The following is a 22880-nucleotide window of genomic DNA, read 5'->3' on the forward strand; positions in this document are numbered from 1 at the left end:
CTGTCTCACCCCCTCTTTCTCGCTCACGCTCTCTTTCTCTCTCATCTCCCTCTTCCATGTCTCTCTGTCTCCCTCTTTGTCTCTTCTGCACAATCTCCCTCTACCTTTCTGCATGTGTTTGTGCCCGCCAGACGACTGTGCCAACCAGGCATCCTGGGCATCTGGCTATACCCAGACAGACCTCCCTGGGCGCTGATGGATGCCCAAGAGCCTGCTCATCTCCAACACCCAGCCTGGCAGGCTGGCGCCTAATGCCACACATTCATCACCCACCACTACCAGCCCCGCAGAGCCCCACAGCTCCACACACAGCTCAGACACAGCAGTAGGTTAATTCATTTAGGGTATAGCTGGATCTGCCTGCCTGCTGCTTGCTGCCACTGCACCAGACACCAAGGCCTCTCTGTTGGAATTAATGGAGTTTTCATTTAATAATTTTTTTTTATCATCTAATAGAATGTGTTAAAATGGGAGGAATGGGGTGTGGGGGAATGACGGTGATGGGTTGTTCTGCCTCACACACTGTGCTGGTAGATTTTCAGGAAGTGGCAGTTTACCCTCACAATAGTATTGTTGGAGCCATATTGAAAATGCTCATGTTGATGAAAATAACATTGTGAAAACACATGATTTGAAAAGAATGCATGACCACCACTTAGTTCAAATATAAATATTTCTCTCTCTCTGTCATCACACGTGGCCGTTTCTCTTCCTACATCAAAATAAGAAACTGTTTGCCAGTTCAGCAAAGTTGACGTCGATTTGTCTTGTTGTTGCATTACCTATCGGCAATGTTGATGTGAATTTGTCTTGTTGTTGCGTTACCTATCGACAATGTTGATGTGAATTTGTCTTGTTGTTGCGTTACCTATCGGCAATGTTGATGTGAATTTGTCTTGTTGTTGTGCATGGAACTCTAACTAGTGACAGTGTGTACCTCAGTAAAAACACCCCAGCGTTAGGTCACTGATTACTGCAACGAAAAGCTCTGTCAAAGGTGCTTCTGGCTTTTACCGACTGAAGTTCAGAACCACTCTCAGGGAATGAACAGGTTATGAGTCTTTTTAGACACTTATTACCTGATAACACTGTACTCTGGCAGTGCTTTGGGATAGGCTGACAGGAGAATGGGATAGGAACATATTATTATTATTATTATTACTACCTCAGTGAACAACAGAGAGTTCTAGGAATACGTTCCCAGAGCCATTGTAACTCAAAGTGGAAATTGGTATTAATTCATGTGTTATTGTTCCCCATAATCTTGAGTTACTTGAAGTATTTGAAGAATTGACATGGTTTATCGGGAGTGGTTGACTGTGGTCCTTGATGGACGTGGCAGGTATCTACTGGTTGGAATCTAAGTCTTTAATCAGTGACTTGCTGATTAAGGCAAGGGAAGGCTCTCAACGACATCAACCGGCATCAATTACATACCAGGGAGAAAAGCTAATCAGTTGCACACTCGTTAAGCCCCACCGGATCCCCACAATGGCAATTTGGAGAGCAATTAAGAGAGAGCCATCCCCATAAACCACATTAAGTTAGATAACCCAAGGACTGTTCTATCAAAGTAGGACAGCGCATTACAAACCTGTAGCCCTGTGCTATGTTAGTGACATTTACACTAGTGTAGGGCCTTGCATGTTAAGGACAGGTTAGACCAAGATTAACGTTGGCCGTGCACAGTAGATCACCTGCTGGGTGTCAACAGAGATACTGTATATAATGATGAGATGGTCTTGTCTCCGCCTAAACAATGGGAGTCGTCCCAAAGGCGGGAAGGCAGGCGGTCTGCTTATCGTTCTGGTTATCGGTCTGCTTATTGCTGTATTCACCCGTGGACAGATTTTGACAGGTGTTGAGCCTCTCGTCTACACATTGTTTGCAAGGTCTTTCCTATAACGTCATCATCCAATCCCTGTAGTATCTCCTCCAGAGGTCTGTAACTAGCAGCAGATATACCCATCCGTTGTTCGCCATCTGCGGCTCCATGCCTATATGACAAATACACAACGATGACAAATGGGGGCATCATCGTTTTGCTGATACGCCTCCAAGAGGCTCTTCCTGAACCAACAAGGGGAAGGCAGGACTCCCAAAACCGCCACCTCTCGCCCCCAGTTGCCAAGCAACAACGATCCTCCCACGATATCTGAAATTGTATAAGGAGCCTCGGCGTTACCAAATATGGAACATTAAAAGACAATTTAGGGTCTAATGTGTTTAGGCTTTTTTTCACATCTGGGATTCCAAAACTGAGAATATCATTACAAACAATTTTCAAGATAAATGAAAGATGTGAGGAGTAAACATTGCATTTGAACTTAGGATATACTTAAAAGTTAGAGCACTCTTTTGTAAACATGATAGAAATATTTGCAGTACCTGTGGGGATATTCTTTTAATGTGATAAGATATTATTACACGATGAATTGAGGTGTTTTGAAAACGTACATACAAACTTATTACAGGTGAAATCAATTTACCCTACTGTTGTTTCGGGCCTGCCTGTTTTTCATTAACCTAAACTGACTATCTGTGAGCTGCTGGTATTTTAGGAATGTACACGTGTTCCTCTCGGGAAAAACGTATCTTTACTTATAGTCTTATGTCCATAAGCAATGACACCATCCCTCTCTCTCTCTCTCTGTGTGTGCATACGGTGGGACTTTGGTGTACAATTATTTCCCAAGGATTGTAAACACCTTTCAAGAAAGTGAGGGTTGTGGGACATAATTGTTGCACACACAGCACCAGTGTTGGGAAAAGTACTCAATTGTCATGAAAGTAAAAAGCAAATGCTACACAATCAAATTCTTCATTAAGCAAACCAGACGGCACAATTTGTATTTAATTTGTATTTATTTACGGACAGCCTGGGGCACACTCCAACACTCAGACATAATTTACAAACACGGCATTTGTGTCTAGTGAGTCCGCCAGATCAGACGCAGTAGGGATGACAACATGTTATAATGATAGGTGCCTGCACATTCAAAATGTAACAGGTACTTTAGGTTGTCAGGGAAAATGTATGGGAGTATAAAAGTACATATTTTCTTTAGGAATATAGTGAAGTAAATGTAGAAGTTGTCAGAAATAGAAATAGTAAAGTACATATACCCTAAAAAAAAACGCCTTACAGTGCCTTCAGAAAGTATTCACTCTCCATTGCTTTTCCACATTTTGTTGTGTTACAGCCTGAATTTAAAATGGATGACATTTACATTTTGTGTTACAGGCCTACACACAATACCCCATCATTTCAAAGTGAAATTATGTTTTTTGAAATGTGTACAAATGAATACAAATAAATAATCTGAAATGTCTTTAGTCAATAAGCATTCGTCCACTTTGTTATGGCAAGCCTAAATAAGTTCAGGCGTAAAAATGTCCTTAATAAGTTGGATGGACTCACTCTGTGTGCAATAATAGTGTTTAACATGGTTTTTGTTGACTTCCTCATCTCTGTACCCCACACATATAATTATCTGTAAGGTCCCTCAGTCGAGCAGTGAATTTCAAACACAGATTCAACAACAAAGACCAGGGAGGTTTTTCAATGCCTCGCAGAGGCACACCTATTGGTAAAAATAAAAGCAGAGTGAATATCCCTTTGAGCATTGTGACGTTATTGATTAGACTTTGGATGGTGTATCAATACACCCAGTCACTAAAATGATACAGGTGTCCTTCCAAACTCAGTTGCCGGAGAAGAAGGAAACCGCTCAGGGATTTCACCATGAGGCCAATGGTGACTTTAAAACAGTTACCAATGGCTGTGATGGGAGAAAACTGAGGATGGATAAACAACATTGTAGTTACTCCGCAATACTAACCTAAATGACAGAGTGAAAAGAAGGAAGCCAAAAACAGAATAAATATATTCCAAACCGTGCATCCTGTTTGCAAAAAGGCACTAAAGTAAAACTGCTGAAAATGTGGCAAAGAAATTAACATTATGTCCTGAATACAACGCATTATGTTTCGGGCAAATCCAACACAACACACCACTCTTCATATTTTCAAGCATGGTGGTGGCTGCATCATGTTATGGGTATGCTTGTCATTGGCAAGGACTAGGGAGTTTTTGGGGGGATAAAAATAAACAGAATAGAGCTAAACACAGGCAAAATCCTGGAGGAAAACCATGTGCTGTCTGCTTCCAACAGACACTTGGAGACCAATTCACCTTTCAGCGGGACAATAACCTAAAACACAAGGCCAAATATACACTGGAGTTGTTTACCAAGATGACATTGAATGTTCCTGAGTGGCCTAATTACAGTTTTGACTTAAAGTGGCTTGAAAATCTATGGCAAGACTTGAAAATTACTGTCTAGCAATGATCAACAACCAACCTGACAAAGCTTGAATAATTTTTAAAAGAATCATGTGCAAATATTGTACAATCCAGGTGTGCAAAGCTCTTAGAGACTTACACATAAAGATATACAGCTGTAATCTCTGCAAAAGGTGATTTTAACATGTATTGACTCAGGGGTGTAAATACTTATGTAAATTAGATATTTCTCTATTTCATTTTCAATAAATTTGTAAATATTTCTAAAAACATGTTTTCACTTTGTCATTATGGGGTATTGTGTGTAGATGGGTGAGACAAAAAAATATATTTAATCAATTTTGAATTCAGGCTGTAACACAAGAAATGTGCAATAAGGGGTATGAATACTTTCTGAAGGCACTGTAAGTAGTACTTCAAAGTATTTATATTTCTGGTAAACACAGAAATTCTGCCTCAGATTGTTGGAAAGAAGACCTTGGTTGTATTCATTAGTGTACCTGACTGTTACAAAACATTTCACAACAGAAAAGGTATACAAGTGTTTCTTATTGGACAAGTTTGGGAAGTCCCACTCCCGACTTGTTTCAATCTGCTTTCTTCTGTTTTGTGCCTAATGAATTTGACCCAGCTTCTCTCAATGCTAACTCACTGTTTATTAACAGAAGAACAACTTGTGACTAGAACAAAGCTTGGTGATATAGAGGCTTCTGAGAGATTAGGAAATAATTATGCCTTACAAACCTGTCGATCTAGCCTAGCATACATCTCAAATGACCCTATTCCCTACAATATAGTGCACTACTTTTGTCCAGAGCCAGAGCCACATACTGTAGAAAGACATACAGTATGGCCCTACTACTTTTGGCCAGAGCGCTGTACGTCTGCATAGTATGTGGCACTGGCCAAAAGTAATGAACTATATGATTTGAGACAGGATTGATTTGCAGATAAGTGTACCATAGAGCCTCAAAGAGCAATCTGGTCTCAGGGCAATCACTAGGATTTGGTATGTAACGCTCTTCTCTCCATTTAGTATGCTATAGTAGTTAGGTTACATTATGAATGGAATAGTGGTTGTACAGTATCGAATTAAAGGAAATATAGTATTATACATCTTACCCAGTCGTACAATAGCATAGGAATTGGATGGTCTAACTTATCATGCCTCTTGGAGGACATATAGTATTATACGTATTTCTCTGATACCATGTCCCTTGTTGCGTTGTAAAAAAAAAAAGAGAATTACGGTGAGAATTTACGTTGGTGGTTACGAGAACTAACGACAAATGTTAGGATAATTTACGTAAAAGGTTAGGATGACTAAAACGACAGAGGTTGACAGAATGTACATAGCAGGTTAGTTGAATTGGGTTAAGGTTAACATCAGTGTTAGGGGAAGTTCTCTCCGACACGACTCTTCGTATTGTTAGACGGTCACTGTACAAGTCCAATCTCCCTACTTTCGTTTCTGTCTAAAGAAACTAGTCCATTAATAGGTATAATTTGTCCTGGAGGTGCTCAGAAATACATTGGGTATGGACTCACGCATAGGTTGCCCTTCTGGTGAGCAATGTGTTGTGAGGCGGTGTGTGTAATAACGTTACCCCCGGGCCATGCAAAGATTATGTTTGGTTATCTAACTCAGCGATTCTCAACTGGTTCAGACTGGAGTGGATCGCGAGTGTCTTAGAAGAAGAAAAAGAATACAAAAAATAAATTTATTTATATATTATTTTATTTTATTTCAATGAAAAACACTATTATGAACTTAAACGACTAAAACCACGTAAAAGTGTGTAGAAATAATAAGGAACCTATATATATATATATATATATTTTAATATAATTTAACCTCGGAACTGTTTTTCTTCAGTTAAAGTATTTTTAAAATAGAGTTATTAGCAGCGTAATTTCGCGGATTTGTTTGATTTTGTGGTCTCAAACCAGTGAGTTTAACGTTCTTCATCAAGAATATGGGCAAAATACAATTATTAACAAGGAGAATGTGGGACTGTTGTTCCTTGTCATATAATTGGTAGACTTACTATAAATATAGTTTTCCAGATTGCATTTTGGGAACAATAAAAAATTACGATGCAAATATTGGACAACCTGGTCAATTTGGGTCCCGAGGTAAAACCAGTTGACAACCACTGATCCAATTTAATTATTGAGTTTCCGCTCAATTATTTTTCCCAGTGTTGTTTTCCACCAAGCAAACACCTTTTCCACACACATGCACACGCTCATGCTTGAACGCACTCACATGCGCATGCGCACATACTGTCTATGCACACACACATGCATGCACGCGCGCGCACACACACACACACACTAAATACATGTTTAAAGGTAGGTTAAGAACAGATCACCTCATTCTGATGTCATTCCTTTTTTCTTTCTGTCTGGGAAATTGTATAGGCTGAAGGCAGATTCAAGACGATTACCATAAGATCAGTCTTTTTTCCTGAAAAGGGAGTTTGAAAACACTCAGCATTGTATGTATGTGTATGCTTGTGTGTGTGTGTGTGTGGGTTTGTGCGTGCACACATGCGTGTGTGTGTGTGCGTGAGTGTGTTAGTGTAATGTGTCTAATGAGTAGTGTGAGTGATTTGGAGATCATGCATCAAGAGGCTCTGTATTCAATCAACGCATTCACTAATCAACACACACAAGGACAGAGATTACTTTCCATGACATTCACACTAAGATTAGTGGTCCCCGAGCCATATATATATATATATATATATATATATATATAGCATACAAAGCTTTGGAAGCTATCCTTCATGTTGGCACTAATTGCTCCATGACAATGACATTCCAATTTGCATTCTGTCTTGGAACATGTTGGAGCCAAGATGGTGCCCGTTAAAATGTTTAAGCTCCAATTGGGTTCCCTGGCTTGTCCACTATGGCTGTCTGTGAACTCTAATAGCCCATCCCTCCTCAACAGAACCTAGGTCGCACAGACGACTGATGGGACACTCGGGTCCACTTCTTTTTCCATTATGCTTCACCGAGTCCCCACGAGTCACACAAATCCATTCCTTAAGTTGACACATGTCCCCATAAACCACTTTAGATTGTATTAACCAAGGAACCGTCCTTTCAAAACAGGAAAGGGAATAAATGTATTTCTTCTCATGGGGATCATCTAACAAAATGCAGAGTTCAGACAGAGGTAACTGATAATATGTTACAGTATGATGCTGTATATGATGCAGTATTACAGTATGATGCAGTTTGATGCAGTATGATGTAGTATGTGCAGTTCCCATCCTGACAGACACCTAGTTAAGTTCGCTGATGACACTGCCTTGATCAGCCTGTTGCATAATGACGAGGAACACCATGGCCGGTCCCAAATTACTTTTTAGAGGGGTGTGATGAATCACACTTGGTCCTCAATACCAACAAGACCAAAGAGATGTGCATAGGCTTCAGGAAGCAAACAACACCTACTTCTGCAACATCTATCAGAGGTCAGAACATAGAGGAATACAAATATCTGGGTGTCCTCTTGGACAATAAACTTCAATTGAGTAAATAAACAGACCTGATCTACAAAAACAGTCAACAGAGACTGTACTTTCTCAAAAAGCTGGTATCTTTTAATGTTGACTGAACTATACTGACTCTGTTTTACAAATCTTTTATTGAGAGTATTTTTACTTTTTGTATTGTTTGTTGGTTTGGCAATTCCACTGTCAGCCAGAAAATATTTTACATAATTTACATTTACGTCATTTAGCAGACGCTCTTATCCAGAGCGACATACAAATTGGTGCATTCACCTTATGATATCCAGTGGAACAACCACTTTACGATAGTACATCTATATATTTTTTTGGGGGGGGAGGGTGGGGGGGGTGGGGGGGGGGGTTAGAAGGATTACTTAATCCTATCCCAGGTATTCCTTAAAGAGGTTGGGTTTCAGATGTCTCCGGAAGGTGGTGATTGACTCCGCTGTCCTGGCGTCGTGAGGGAGCTTGTTCCACCATTGGGGTGCCAGAGCAGCGAACAGTTTTGACTGGGCTGAGCGGGAACTGCTGAGAAGGATTATCTGAGAAGGATTATCTGAGAAGGATTATGACCACAGGAGTCAAACAGACAGGTTTGGATGAGATCTTTAAGGTTAGGGCCCTCAGCAAAGCTCACAAAATCTTTTTCAATCCAAGCCACCCCCTGTACCTGGACTTTGAACTACTCCCTTCTGGGTGCAGGTCTTAGCAATATGGCGCCGACAGAGATGCTCGCCTCGCTTGAAGTCCTTAGGAAACTATGCAGTAATTTGTTTTTTAATGTATTATTTCTTACATTGTTAGCCCAGAAAATCTTAAGTGCTATTACATACAGCCGGGAAGAACTATTGGATATAAGAGCAGCGTTAACTTACCAACATTACGACCAGAATTACGACTTTCCAGAAGCGGATCCTTTGTTCGGATCTCCATCCTGGACATTGGATCTAATCCCAGAAGGCCGACCCAAAACAACGTTATCTCCGCAGGAGAGGCAGACAGAGTGGCCTCCTGGTCAGACTTAGAAGGCGAGCACACCACTCACTGCTTCCAAGCATATTAGTCGCCAATGCCCAGTCTCTAGACAATAAGGTGGACAAAATTAGACTACGAGTTGCCTTCCAGAGAGACATCAGAGATTGTAACATTCTCTGTTTCACGGAAACATGGCTCACTCGGGATATGTTGTCAGAGTCAGTACAGCCACCAGTTATCTTCATGCGTCACGCCAACAGAAACAAACATCTCTCTGGTAAGCAGAAGGGCGGGAGTGTATGCCTCATGATTAACTACTCATGGTGTAACAATAACAACATACAGGAACTCAAGTCATTTTGTTCACTTGACCTAGAATTCCTTACAATCAAATGCCGACCGCATTATCTCCCAAGAGAATTCTCTTCGATTATAGTTACAGCCGTGTATTCCCCCCCCCCCAAGCAGATACCTCGACGGCCCTGAAAGAACTTCACTGGACTCTATGTAAACTGGAAACCATATATCCTGAGGCTGCGTTTATTGTAGCTGGGGATTTTAACAAAGCTAATTTGAGAATTAGGCTACCTAAATTCTACCAGCACATTGACTGTAGTACCCTCTCGAGCAGAAAACTGGACCACTGCTACTCTAACTTCCGCGATGCGTACAAGCCCCCCCGCCCTCCCTTCGGCAAATCCGACCATGACTCCATCTTGCTTGTACCGTCCTATAGGCAGAAACCCAAACAGGATGTACCCGTGACTAGAAACATTCAATGCTGGTCTGACCAATCGAAATCCACGCTTCAAGATTGTTTTGATCACGTGGACTGGAAAATGTTCAGGGAAGCCTCAGACAATAACATTGATTTATATGCTGACTTTGTGAGTTTATTAGGAAGTGCATTAGATATGTTGTACCCACTGTGACTAAAACCCAACCAGAAACTGTGGATAGATGGCGGCATTCGTACAAAACTGAAAGCACGAACCACCGCATTCAACCATGGAAATAGGTTGGGGAATATGGCTGAATATAAACAGTGTTATCCCTCAGAAATGTCGGTATAGGGACAAAATGGAGTCGCAATTCAACGGCCCAGACACGAGACATATGTGGCAGGGTCTACAGGCAATTACGGACTACAAAAAGAAAATCAGCCACATCACGGACACCGACGTCTTGCTTCCAGACAAGCAAAACACCTTCTTTGCCTGCTTTGAGGATAATACAGTGCCACCGACGTAGCCCTCTACCAAGGACTGCGGGCCCCCCCTCTCCTTCTCCGTTGCCGATGTGAGTAAGACATTTAAACGTGTTAACCCTTGCAAGGCTGCTGGCCCAGACTGCATCCCTCGCCGCGTCCTCAGAGCATGCACAGACCAGCTGGCTGGTGTGTTTACGGACATATTCAATTGCTCCCTATCCCAGTCTGCTGTCCCCACATGTTTCAAGATGGCCACCATTGTTCCTGTACCAAAGAAGGCAAAGATAACTGAACTAAATGACTATCGCCCCATAGCACTCACTTCTGTCATCATGAAGTGCTTTGAGAGACTAGTCAAGGATCATATCACCTCTACCTTACCGCCACCCTAGACCCACTTCAGTTTGCATACCGCCCTAACAGGTCCACAGACGATGCAATCGCCATCACACTGCACACTGCTCTGTCACATCTGAACAAGAGGAAAACCTATGTAAGAATGCTGTTCATTGACTACAGCGCAGCATTCAACACCGGAGTGTGGTGTCAGGCAACAAGCACCTCTTCAACATCAGAAGGCTGAAGAAATTGGGCTTGTCACCTAAAACCCTCACAAACTTTTACAGATGCACAATCGAGAGCATCCTGTCGGGCTGTATCACTGCTTGGTATGGCAACTGCACCGCCCTCGACCGCAAAGCTCTTCAAAGGGTAGTGCGGTCAGCACAACTCATCACCAAACTACCTGCCCTCCAGGACACCTACAGCATCCAATGTCACAGGAAGGCCAAAAAGATCATCAAGGACAACAACCACCCGAGCCACTGCCTGTTCACCCCGCTATCATCCAGAAGACAAGGTCAGTTCAGGTGCATCAAAGCTGGGACTGAGAGACTGAAAAAACAGCTTCTATCTCAAGGCCATCAGACTATTAAACAGCCATCACTAACATAGAGAGGCTGCTGCCAACATACAGACCCAAATCACTCGCCACTTTAATAAATGGATTTCATAAAGGTATCACTAGTCACTTTAAATAATGCCACTTTAATAATGTTTACGTATCCTACATTACTCATATGTATATACTGTATTTCATACCATCTATTGTATCTATGTATCTATGCCGCATGGCCATCGCTCATCCATATATTTATATGTACATATTCTTATTCCATCCCTTTACATTTGTGTGTAAGGTAGTTGTTGTGAATTTGTTAGATTGCTTGTTAGATATTACTGCAATGTCGGAACTAGAAGCACAAGCATTTCGCTACACTCGCATTAACATCGGCTAAACATGTGTATGTGACCAATAACATTTGATTTGATTTGAGGTATAGGGCACCTCCCGGCAGGAAAAACAGAACTATACAATCATTTGTGCCAGGTGTGATATCCCTCCTAAACAGCTCTGGCTAATGTTCCTATCGACCCAGTAAGGCCAGCAGGCTAGTCTCTTTTTATTGGTATGTTACAGTTATGAATGTTGTATTGTCAATTTGTATTCTACTGTATTTAAATGCCATTTTAAACGTGTACATGATACTGCAAAAAAATGTCCCCATTGGGACAATAAATCAGTAAAGTAAAGTATGATAAAGTACAGTGGCTTGCGAAAGTATTCACCCCCCTTTAGCTCCTTCAAGTTGGATGGGTTCCGCTGGTGTACAGCATTATTTAAGTCATACCACAGATTCTCAATTGGATTGAGGTCTGGGCTTTGACCAGGCCATTCCAAGACATTTAAATGTTTCCCCTTAAACCACTTGAGTGTTGCTTTAGCAGTATGCTTAGGGTCATTGTCCTGCTGGAAGGTGAACCTCCATCCCTGTCTCAAATCTCTGGAACAATGAAACAGGTTTCCCTCAAGAATTTCCCTGTATTTAGTGCCATCCATCATTCCTTCAATTCTGACCAGTTTCCCAGTCCCTGCCCATGAAAAACATACCCACAGCACAATGCTGCCACCACCATGCTTCACTAGGGATAGGGTTCTCGGGGTGATGAGAGGTGTTGGGTTTGCGCCAGACATAGCATTTTCCTTGATGGCCAAAAGCTCAATTTTAGTCTCATCTGACCAGAGTACCTTCTTCCATATATTTGGGGTGTCTTCCACATGCCTTTTGGCGAACACCAAACGTGTTTGCTTATTTTTTTCTTTAAGCAATGGCTTTTTTTCTGGCCACTCTTCCATAAAGCCCAGCTAGGTGGAGTGTACGGCTTAAAGTGGTCTTATGGACAGATACTCCAATCTCCGCTGTGGAGCTATGCAGCTCCTTCAGGGTTATCTTTGGTCTCTTTGTTGCCTCTCTGATTAATTCTCTCCTTGCCCGGTCCATGAGTTTTGGTGGGCGGCCCTCTTTTGGCAGGTTGGTTGTGGTGCCATATTCTTAAAATGTTTTATAATGAATTTAATGGTGCTCTGTGGAATGTTCAAAGTTTCAGATATTTTTTTATAACCCAACCCTTATCTGTACTTCTCCACAACTTTGTCCCTGACCTGTTTGGAGAGCTCCTTGTTCTTCATGGTGCCACTTGCTTGGTGGTGCCCCTTGCTTAGGGGTGTTGCAGACTCTGGGGTCTTTCAGAACTGGTGTATATGTACTGAGATCATGTGACAGATCATGTGACACTTAGATTGCACACAGATGGATTTTATTTAACTAATTATGTGACTTCTGAAGGTAATTGGTTGCACCAGATCTTATTTAGGGGCTTCATAGCAAAGGGGGTGAATACATATGCATGCACCACTTTTCAATTTTTAATTTTTGTATTATTTTTTAAACAAGTAATTTTTTTCATTTCACTTCACCAATTTGGACTATTTTGTGTATGTCCATTATATGAAATTCAAATAAAAATCAATTTAAATTACAGGTTGTAATGCATCAAAATAGGAAAAACGCCAAGGGGGATGAATACTTTTGCAAGGCACTGTATATCAGTATGATGCAGTATTACAGTATTACAGTGTGATGTAGTATTACAGTGTGATGCAGTATATGATGCAGCTTTACAGTATGATGCAGTATTACAGTATGATGCAGTATATGATAGAGTATTACAGTATGATGCAGTATTACAGTAAGATGCAGTATTACAGTATAATGATGCAGTATATGATGCAAATATTACAGTATGATGCATTATTACTCTATCTACTGACAGATGCAGATACTGTAGATTCCAGATGGGTAGGTCCACTGAGTTTAGATCTATCTTTACAGAGTTGTAGCCCCCTTTATAATGATGGAAACTGTAATATATCAGGCTGGTAATTGGGATGTCTGACAAGCACCCTTTGATGTTGAGATGGATGAACATACATGGGAAAAAGGGCATTGAGTGCATTCCCAGACATGGTCTATTTCAAAGCCAAATTCCTCTGGTTTACAGATAATAGGGAAAGGCAATTGTTAGTGCACATACTATATTTATGGTGGAAGGGAAGGCATAGAAATACACGTAATTTATGCGGAAATACACGTTAGATGTAATTAAAATAGTGTCACGTCCTGACCCTAGTAAGATGTCATTTTCTATAGTGGAGTAGGTCAGGGCGTGACAGGGGGTGTTTTGGGTGGTTTGTCTATGTTTTCTATTGCTATGTTTTGATCTAGTATTCTATTTCTATGTTGGAGATTTTTGGGATGATCTCCAATTAGAGGCAGCTGGTTCGCGTTGTCTCTAATTGGAGATCATATTTATGTTGGGGATTTTTTCTAGTGTGTTTGTGGGCAGTTGTATTCTGTGTAGTTGTGTTCTGTGTAGTCTTCGGTACCTGACAGAACTGTTAGCTGCTCGTTTTCTCTTTGTTATTTTCTTTAGTGTTCTGAGTTTAATAAACAGTCATTATGAGCACTCAACACGCTGCGCCTTTGTCCCCTCTATACGACTGCCGTTACGAATAGCATGTGCTGTATAGGCATACTAGAATTCTCTGAGGCAAGGCTGTCAGAACTGAAGCTGGACTGATTATTCCAACGTTACAGGATAACTAAAATTGCTCCAAATTTCACCAAAGAGTAACATGATATCCCTTCATCCTGATTGAGTAGTTCATTAAATGTTGCAACCTTAAAGGATAACTAAAATTGCTCAAAATTTCACTAATGAGTAACATGATATCCCTTCATCCTGATTGAGTAGTTCATTAAAGGTTTTTAAACCACCTATTTGTAGCTGAAGTTTCTCTCACCAAACCCATTAGGGGTATTCAAGGTAACATCAGTACTGTTGCAGCTAAAACACAGTATTCTTTTTCATTTTAGCCTGGGAACAGGGAACATTGGCAATGTGATTGATTCAAGTGATCTTATTTTTTCAGTTTCAGTTTAATTTCCAGTTTCTTGTCAGTGACTGACTACGTGTGTTAAAAAGCATCTGCTGTGTATGATGATGATGATAATGATCACAAAAACTTGAATCAGTTTTGAGCAGTGGATGCTACACATTAGCAGTGGATGGCTTCCCTCATTACGATGTAAAACACCTGTACCCTTGCAGTACAGCTCTATACACAGTAAAGGCAATCCATTACTGTCAACTGCCTGCATCTACTACACATTTGTGGTATTATTTTGACGTTGGGAAAGGGGTTGGGAAACCCTGTGCCAAATGACTAAAATGTCAATTTGAAAATGTAATGTATTCCGTTTCACTCGTAAACGTCAGTCACTCTGAAGCGCCGTGACACATTGCAATGGGAGAAGTGCTACATGCAGAGATGGGGGAAAAAGATACATAAAAATGTATCTTGTTACAATAACATGATACTCTAAAGATCAATGTATCAGGCTAAAATACAAAATACTTTTGCAAGTACACACCTTCACTACGACAACATTTTCAGTAACGGTAACAAAAAACATTGACTGTGAATGTGGTTGTTTATCTAATGTAGTTGAATGCACTGACTATAAGTACCTCTGGATAAATGACTAAATGTAAATCACCCCTTTCATCTTGCATTGGTATCAGAAGTCTGATGGCACTATGGTGTGATGAGTGTCTGCTAAATTACCAAAATGTAAACGTAAAAATGAACAATTGCAAAGCACACTGTGTCACACCCTGATCTGTTTCACCTGTCTTTGTGATTGTCTCCACCCCCCTCCAGGTATCACCCATCTTCCCCATTATCCCCTGTGTATTTATACTTGTGTTCTCTGTCTGTTGCCAGTTCGTCTTGTTTGTCAAGTCAACCAGCATTTTTGAGTCTCAGCTCCTGCTTTCCCAGTCTCTCTTTTTCTCGCCCTCCTGGTTTTGACCCTTGACTTGGAGCCACCTGCCTGACCACTCTGCCTGCTCCTGAGCCTAGCCTGCCTGCCATCCAGTACCGTTGCCCCACCTCTGGTTTACTGACCCCTGCCTTGACCTGTCTATTGCCTGCCCCTGTTGGATTATTAAACCATTGTTAATTCGACGTTGTCTGCATCTGGGTCTTACCTTCACACCTGATACACTGGGTGTTATTATTGGCCTCGTTTCTGGGCGGAGCTCATTAGAATAACACCCAATGTGCTTTGCAAGTGTTCATTTTCATATGTCCATTTTAGTCTTTTAGCAGACACTCTTATCACACCATAGTGCCATCAGACTTATGATACTAATGCAGGGTGAAAGGGGGCCACAAATTGTGAATCGCTATAAAAAATTATATAAAAAAAGTATTTTGTATTTTGAAAATACAAATTACAGGTCTAAGTATTTTTTTACCAAATACATTGGATTGTAGTTCAGGCCAGTGTAACACAAATGACAAAATACTTAAAAGTATTTCAAAAGTAATTCAATACGTATTTCTAATACATGTAGCAGAAATCTCTGGCTACATGTTATTACAACTGCAGGTGCACTGACAAATCCAGCACATTGAGTTTTTCTACTTAGAATTGGCATAATCTGCATAATACTCATCAAGTGTGTTTATGTGTGTGACGCTTAAAGGCCATGTATTCAAATGAATCTTGCCAAATGCCTCTCGCTCATAATTTTGCCCCCGGGGTGGTGTTGCAGCGATTATAAAATCACTCAAGAAAAACTTGGTCTGTCAGAAAGACGATGAAAGGTTCACTGGCCCCTATGGCTTCTCCCTGATTTGTTTGTCTAAGCAGGACACACACACAGGCATGCTCACACACTTGCATGCACTCACAACCATCCACCTACTCATCCATCCACACATAAACACACACACATATACACACAGACACGAATGCACACAGGCGTCAGGCACGCAAGCACAAACACACACACACCTAAAACTGATCAGACAATAGTAGTAATAGAATGGCCATAATAACTATTTTTGAATTCAAACCCTTTGGAAAATGAGGGTCAACTTCTTTCTCCCTGGTTCTTTGTGGAAAACGAGATCCATTTTAGCTCCTTAATTTCAACAAAATGACAGTTGTTGCTGTGTACGGCTATATTTCAGGTTCCTTTTTGTACATTTGAACACTACTAGGACTAATCTACCTTTTATCAGGGCTCTAAAGCAATACTAGTTGTGCCCCCCCCATGAATTTAAAATGCCCCCTTTAGGCATGTCATCCTCAAGCCGGTCCTGATGTCAAGGCTCAGAAGAAGAAGAAAAAGACAGAAGCGAACCATGACTGATATTGCTCTGCAAATGGAAATGTGCTCTTTCTGAGTGAGTGGGCTTCCAGCGGCTCAGGAAATGACTTTCTTTTGTCTGGAACAACTTAGTGATCCCCCAGTCTTCCACTGTAAACACACGGTTCCATGCAATAGAGGACAGTTGTATAACATCGGGAACCGGGTTCTCGGAGAACATTGAAACAGAACAGGCCCCTAAGCTGCTTCGGACAGATAGACAGAGGTAGTAGGTCATCTTGGTCAGTTAGGAGTTCATCCCAGAGACCAAGCCTCCCCCGGGACTGTGAACTTAAACCTCTTTTTCTCTCGTCCAATTTGATTTACCAGTGACCGTGCGCTCCGGGCTGACGTTCTACAGAGACGGTTCTGTGTTTTGTCAAATATGGAGAGGAAGCATGGAAAGTAGCCATTACAGCCCAGACCCATGCTTCTTCGCTACTCTGCCTGCCTGCATATATTTCAGCACACAAACTGGCCTGCTTAGAGAGAGGTATTCCAATCTAAGCTATTCTATGGGGCATTTCTAAGCAGATACTTCTCACATTATTCATCTTGTGTTAGTAGTATATGTCAGAGAGGTAGACCTGATATGTACCTGCGATATCTGAAGGGCCATGAAATTGCACTGGAACAAAACATCACACTTAGCTTACACAGAGTACATGATAAGTACTACTAATAGCATACGAAGGATAAGAATAACGGTATGAGTGCTCTATTACACACATTAAAGCCGTTCTCTAGACAATACATTTAGTCTGATCATCTCTGTGTGCTTTTCCTACCATCTGTCTGTACCAATAATGACGAATACCGGTAACAGCAGAATAATCACCCATAATAACATCTTTATAGTGCAGTGAGTGTACACTGAGGTATATCGAGTCTCCATTTAGAACAAGACAATACAGGCCTTCTACCCCATGGTCTTTTTCCGTTATGAGCCACAGCCATAAAGTAAAAGTTGTGTCCCTCCATGTTTCAGAATAACTCATGTTTACTTAATGGTTCCACTGGAAAAGCCTGCAGGGCAAAGTCCACCAGAGAGGAGCTAAGAATGGGTAGAGGTGAGGTAGAGAGATCCCACAGGCTCTGTGTGTCTGTGTGTGTGTGTTTGTGTGTGTGTGTGCACTCGAGTGAGTGTGTGAGAAAGAGCGAGGGGGGAGTAGTGTATAGTGTGTATGTATAAACTGTGTATGTATTAGATTGTGCTGGTGCAAGCTACTGCCCACTGTGGTTAAAAATTAGGATTGTTTCCCTATGACAGCAGTGTATGTGGTGCACTGCACTCAGCATTGCTTCCATGATAGGAATGTACAGTATATGGAAAGTTTTACTGCAGTGGGGTTATCTCTCAGAGTACAACTGAAGGCCACGTTTACAATAGTGAGCTGGCTGTTTAAGCTAGAGCCGGGAATTATATGGTGGAGAGGGGAGTGTTGTTTGACTTGTGAGTGAAGGCCGAGCCATCACACCCAACCTCTCTCTGTCTGCTGAGTGACTACACCTGGACAGTGTTCCTGTGAAGGACATACACGCACTTGCAAGCATGTACACACACAAGCACGCATACAAGCACGCACACACACGCACACAACCAATACACTTCCAGAAGGACTCCTATGCTTTCAAGGTCCCCAGCCTGGTCTCATAGACATAGTAAACGTAAATCCAGGACACTCAAATTAGTATAAAATGTTACAGAAAATAAACAAAAGGAGGGTGGTTGGGCGTATAACGCGAACGTCTGGCAACCTTAAAGGTTGCTGTTTGATCCTCATCACAGACAACTTTAGCATTTTAGCTAATTATCAACTTTTCAACGACTTACTACTTTTTAGATACTTTGTAACTACTTAGCATGTTAGCTAACCCTTCCCCTAACCTTAACCTTTAACCTACCTCCTAACTTTAACCTTAACTTTAACCCCTAACACAAATACTTTCACTTAGGCCCCGCTTCCAGCTTTGGGGACCAACCCAAAGCATTTTCTTGCACTTCTATACATTTTGCCATGTCTAATGTGTCTTCATGTGATACTTGAGTGACTCAAACATTATTACAAACTGATGATGCACTACCCAATTTTGAAATTGCACCTTGTGCATTCTACTATTACAACTTTTGAGAGTAAGTTGAAAGTCGGACTGAGTTCCTTAAAAGCCCCACAGTTTGGGAACCACTGCCCTAGCCTAGCTAACGTTAGCGTTAGCCACCTAGCCACCCCTAGCTAATGTTAGCCACAACAAATTGGAATTCGTAACATATCATACATTTTGCAAATTTGAAACATATTGTACATTTTGCAAATTCGAAACATATTTTACGTTTTGCAAATTTGTTACATTGTACGAATTGCAATTCGTAACATATCATACGAATTGAAATTTGTAACATATCATATGAAATGGATGATGGACATCCACAAATGAATACATACCATAATAAACATAACGTATTATACTAAATGCTCTGAGACCACTTTGCAGCAGAATGACAGACAGTGAGATTTAGAGAGAGACCTGACATGTCTAGACCAGCTCGGTTTTGAAACACACACTGTTGGAACATCTGGAAGAGAACCTGGGGTGGCCCTGTGTGTGTGTGTGTGTGTGTGTGTGTGTGTGTGTGTGTGTGTGTGTGTGTGTGTGTGTGTGTGTGTGTGTGTGTGTGTGTGTGTGTGTGTGTGTGTGTGTGTGTATGTATGTGTGTGTCCTCGGCATATATGTGTTAATTTTGGGGAAGGGTCCCACTATCAGATCCCCCTATCAGATAGACTGGATGCCTAATGTTCTGGGCTGTCCAGATTCTCTAGTAGGAGGCCAGGGAGCTCCCATATGCCTGGGGAGCGGGTCCTGTGCTCCCAGGGGGAAAAGAGACACCATCTGCTCGGTAAGGTAACACCGCAGTATCAGCATGGTCCCACTGGCTGGACACCAGAGACACACAGGATCTAAAGTGTCTGTGACAATGACTACTATATAGTAGAAGCCATTACTATTTGTCAATTCAGTGAGGGCCTCCGAAATGGGCTGGGGAGTTCAATGGAGCATGTTCAGTGATTGATTGATTGACACGGCACACTCAGTGGTTCGTATTCATGAAGCGTCTTAGAGTAGGAGTGCTGATCTAGGATACATTTTGCTTTTTAGGTAATAATGTATTGTATTATATGGATGGGTGGGGGCCTGATCATAGATCACCATTCCCAATCTGGGATATATTTATCAATATGGGCTAGCAACTTTAAATACAGTTTTTTTGTTGTTGTTGAGGAGAACCAGTGGGTCATCCCTCCTTGTAAAAGGCTTCCTTGTAGGTGCTATTGATTGTTTTGCCCTTGTATCAGCATTCACCAACACCCACTGAAATATATGAGGCAAGTAAGGTCATGTGAGTGTAAGGAAGGAGCCATAGCTCATGCTGTATGTTAAATAGTTCCATGTATTCATGAGAATATGCACATCGTGAAAATGTCAATCTGTTTGGTTGACAATTAGGCTTAAAATATGTTCAGCTGATTTATCAAGGGCACATTTGAACCATCTTCCATTAATTAACTTAGTTCACTGATGTGAAAATCTCTGCCATCCTGGATATGTACACATATTATTGTAAGTTATGCCCTTTGATGTAAACCCATATCTACTTTTCTGTCAAACAAACATACAAACAAATCACAACAAAACATTGCATTTCCATTTTGGAATTTAGAATCCGTTATTGGGGGGGGGGGGGGGGGGCATGTTGCTGAGGCGATGTTGCTGCGCAAAGGCAATGAGACTCTTGCAGAAGTCTACCCACAGGCGCTCACAATGTAGGAAGCGCTCGCTTGAAAACAGATTACCACCACACACACTGCTTGCCAGTGACTGATATTATTTGCTTCCATCTTCGGAGTGTTGATGGTAATCTGATTCATTTGAGGAAATTTGGCTCTGAGCATGGAGGGCTGCTATCTCCCTGAATACGAAAGGATGGAAGCGTGGCTTGACGACCACTTGGAGTTCGCTCACTCCTACTTTGTCAGGAAGGCTACAAGGTAAGCGCGGGGTGAGATTTAAGTCGTAACTGATGAAATGCATTTCCGAAACAGGGATAGCTAATTTTCTGATACATCCTCGCTGTCTATTATATTTTAATCAATCTGGGCGATAATTCATGTGTTCCGGTTATAGAAAGGCACTCGCAATGTATTCTACCTGAGTTGTTTCAACGTAAAACGACATGCTACTAACGTTACTGACATGTATTATTGCGCCGGACCATCTGCACTACAATCAGTAACCATTCACTAAAATAGCGAGAGAATTGAGAGCGTAAGTGTAATCATTAACCTTTATTCGGGTGATTCCATTCCACGCTGTTCCAAAAAGCGCAGTGAATTAAAAGTTAAACACGTTTTGTTGTGTTACCACACAACTTCTGGAATAGATGCTATTGACATTATTAGCTGTTTTGATTTTAGTGTAACATAAAGGTGTTATGGCATGTTTTGACATATCGCAGTGGCTCGTGTGCAGTTTTTGTTACTGTTTTGATAAGACATTATAGGCTGGATATATTTGCATAGATTGCAAACAGAACCTAAAAGGACAATTAGTTCATGTTTAGACATACAGTCAGTAAACAGTCATTATTTACAGTATTCTATCTCACAGCAGCACACTATCAATTCCTGGGTGAGGTGCCTGTTGTAGCAAGCCAGCAGCCTTACTGTCAGTAAGGGAATATTCTGTCCATATAGTGAGGCTGGTACCTTGGCATCACAACTATCAGTCCTAGTTTAGTTTCAAGTTTCGATTTTTATTGTCACTTGCACAACGTACCGTGAAATGCCTTTCTTGAAACCTCCAAACCTAACAATGCAGTAATCAATATCAATGTAGCACAAAAAATAACATAAGGTAGAACAAAAACACAATAAATAAACATACGAAATAAGAAGAACATGAGAAAGTAAGAAGCTTTACAAAGTGTCAGTTCCAATACCATACAATGTGCAGGGATACTGGAGTGAAAGAGGTAGATATGTTTAGAGGTAAGGTGACTAAGCATCAGGACATATGATAAACAGAGTAGCAGCAGCATAAATTATGATTGTATGTGAGTGTGTGTAGAGTCAGTATAAATGTTTGTGCATGTTATGTGTGTGTTGGAGTGTCAGTGTGTATAGAGACAGAGCAACAACAACAAAAAGTAATACAAGGGTCAACTCAGATAGTTTGTGTAGCCATTCTTTTAGCTAAGTCTTATGGTTTGGGGATAGAAGCTGTTCAAGAGCCTGTTGGCACCTGTACCACTTGCCGTGAGGAAGCAGAGAGAACAGTCTATGGCTTGCGTGGCTGGAGTCTTTAACGATTTTCCGGGTCTCCTTTTCACACTGCCTGATATAGAGGTCCTGGAAGGCAGGGAGCTTGGCCCCAGTGATGTACTGGGCTGTCCGTACCACCTTCTGTAGAGCCATCCGATCGAGGGTGGTGCTGTTGCCATACCAAGTAGTGATACAGCCAGTCAAGATGCTCTCAATGGTGCAGCTGTAGAACTTTCTGAGGATTTGAGGGCCCATGCCAAACTTTTTCAACCTCCTCAGGGGGAAGAGGCGCTGTCGCGCCTTCTTCACAACCATGCGCGTATGAGTGGACCATTTTAAGTCATTAGTGATTTGGACACCGAGGAACTTGAAGCTCTCGACCCACTCCACTGCAGCCCCGTTGATGTGGATAGGGGCATGCTCGCCCCCTTGTTTCCTGTAGTCCACGATCAGCTCATTGGTCTTACTGAAGTTGAGGCAGAAGTTGTTGTCTTGGCACCACACTGCCAGGTCACTGACCTCATCCCTGTAGGCTGTCTCATCGTCGCCGGTGATCAGGCCTACCACCGGCCTGTCTTGATGATGGTGTTGAAGTCGTGCGTGGCCACGCAGTCGTGGGTGAACAGGGAGTACAGGAACGGACTAAGCACACACCCCTGTGGGGCCGCCGTGTTGAGGGTCAGCGTGGCGGAGGTGATGTTGCCTACCATCACCACAATGGGTTGAGATTTCCACTGCACTGGTGTCAGCACATCATTTGTTGTCGATGAAGAGGCAACTCCCTCCCCCTCTCGATTTCCCTGACTCTACTGTCCTGTCCACTCGGTGACTGGAGAATCCATCGAGTTGGATAGCCATGAGGGGTATCTTGTCCGAAAGCCATGTTTCAGAAAAGCAGAGAATATTGCAGTTATGAGAGT

The 22880-nt window shown here is 41.8% G+C and overlaps 1 protein-coding gene across 4 annotated transcripts in view; it reads left to right on the plus strand.

Annotated features, from left to right (window-relative positions):
• Positions 1-22880, plus strand: part of pde5ab (phosphodiesterase 5A, cGMP-specific, b) — a 93779-nt gene that overhangs the window by 5877 nt on the left and 65022 nt on the right. For 2 of the 4 annotated variants that reach the window (XM_029753509.1, XM_029753510.1), the window contains exon 1: positions 20445-20688. The exons of the other annotated variants lie outside the window; for them this stretch is intronic. In XM_029753509.1, coding sequence (XP_029609369.1) covers positions 20591-20688 — 98 coding nt within the window. In that variant the 5' untranslated portion in view covers positions 20445-20590. Of the gene's footprint in view, positions 1-20444; positions 20689-22880 lie in introns of those variants that run through there. 4 annotated transcript variants of the gene reach the window in all.

This window comes from Salmo trutta, chromosome 5 (genome assembly GCF_901001165.1).
Source record: "Salmo trutta chromosome 5, fSalTru1.1, whole genome shotgun sequence".
NCBI classification, from domain to species: domain Eukaryota; kingdom Metazoa; phylum Chordata; class Actinopteri; order Salmoniformes; family Salmonidae; genus Salmo; species Salmo trutta.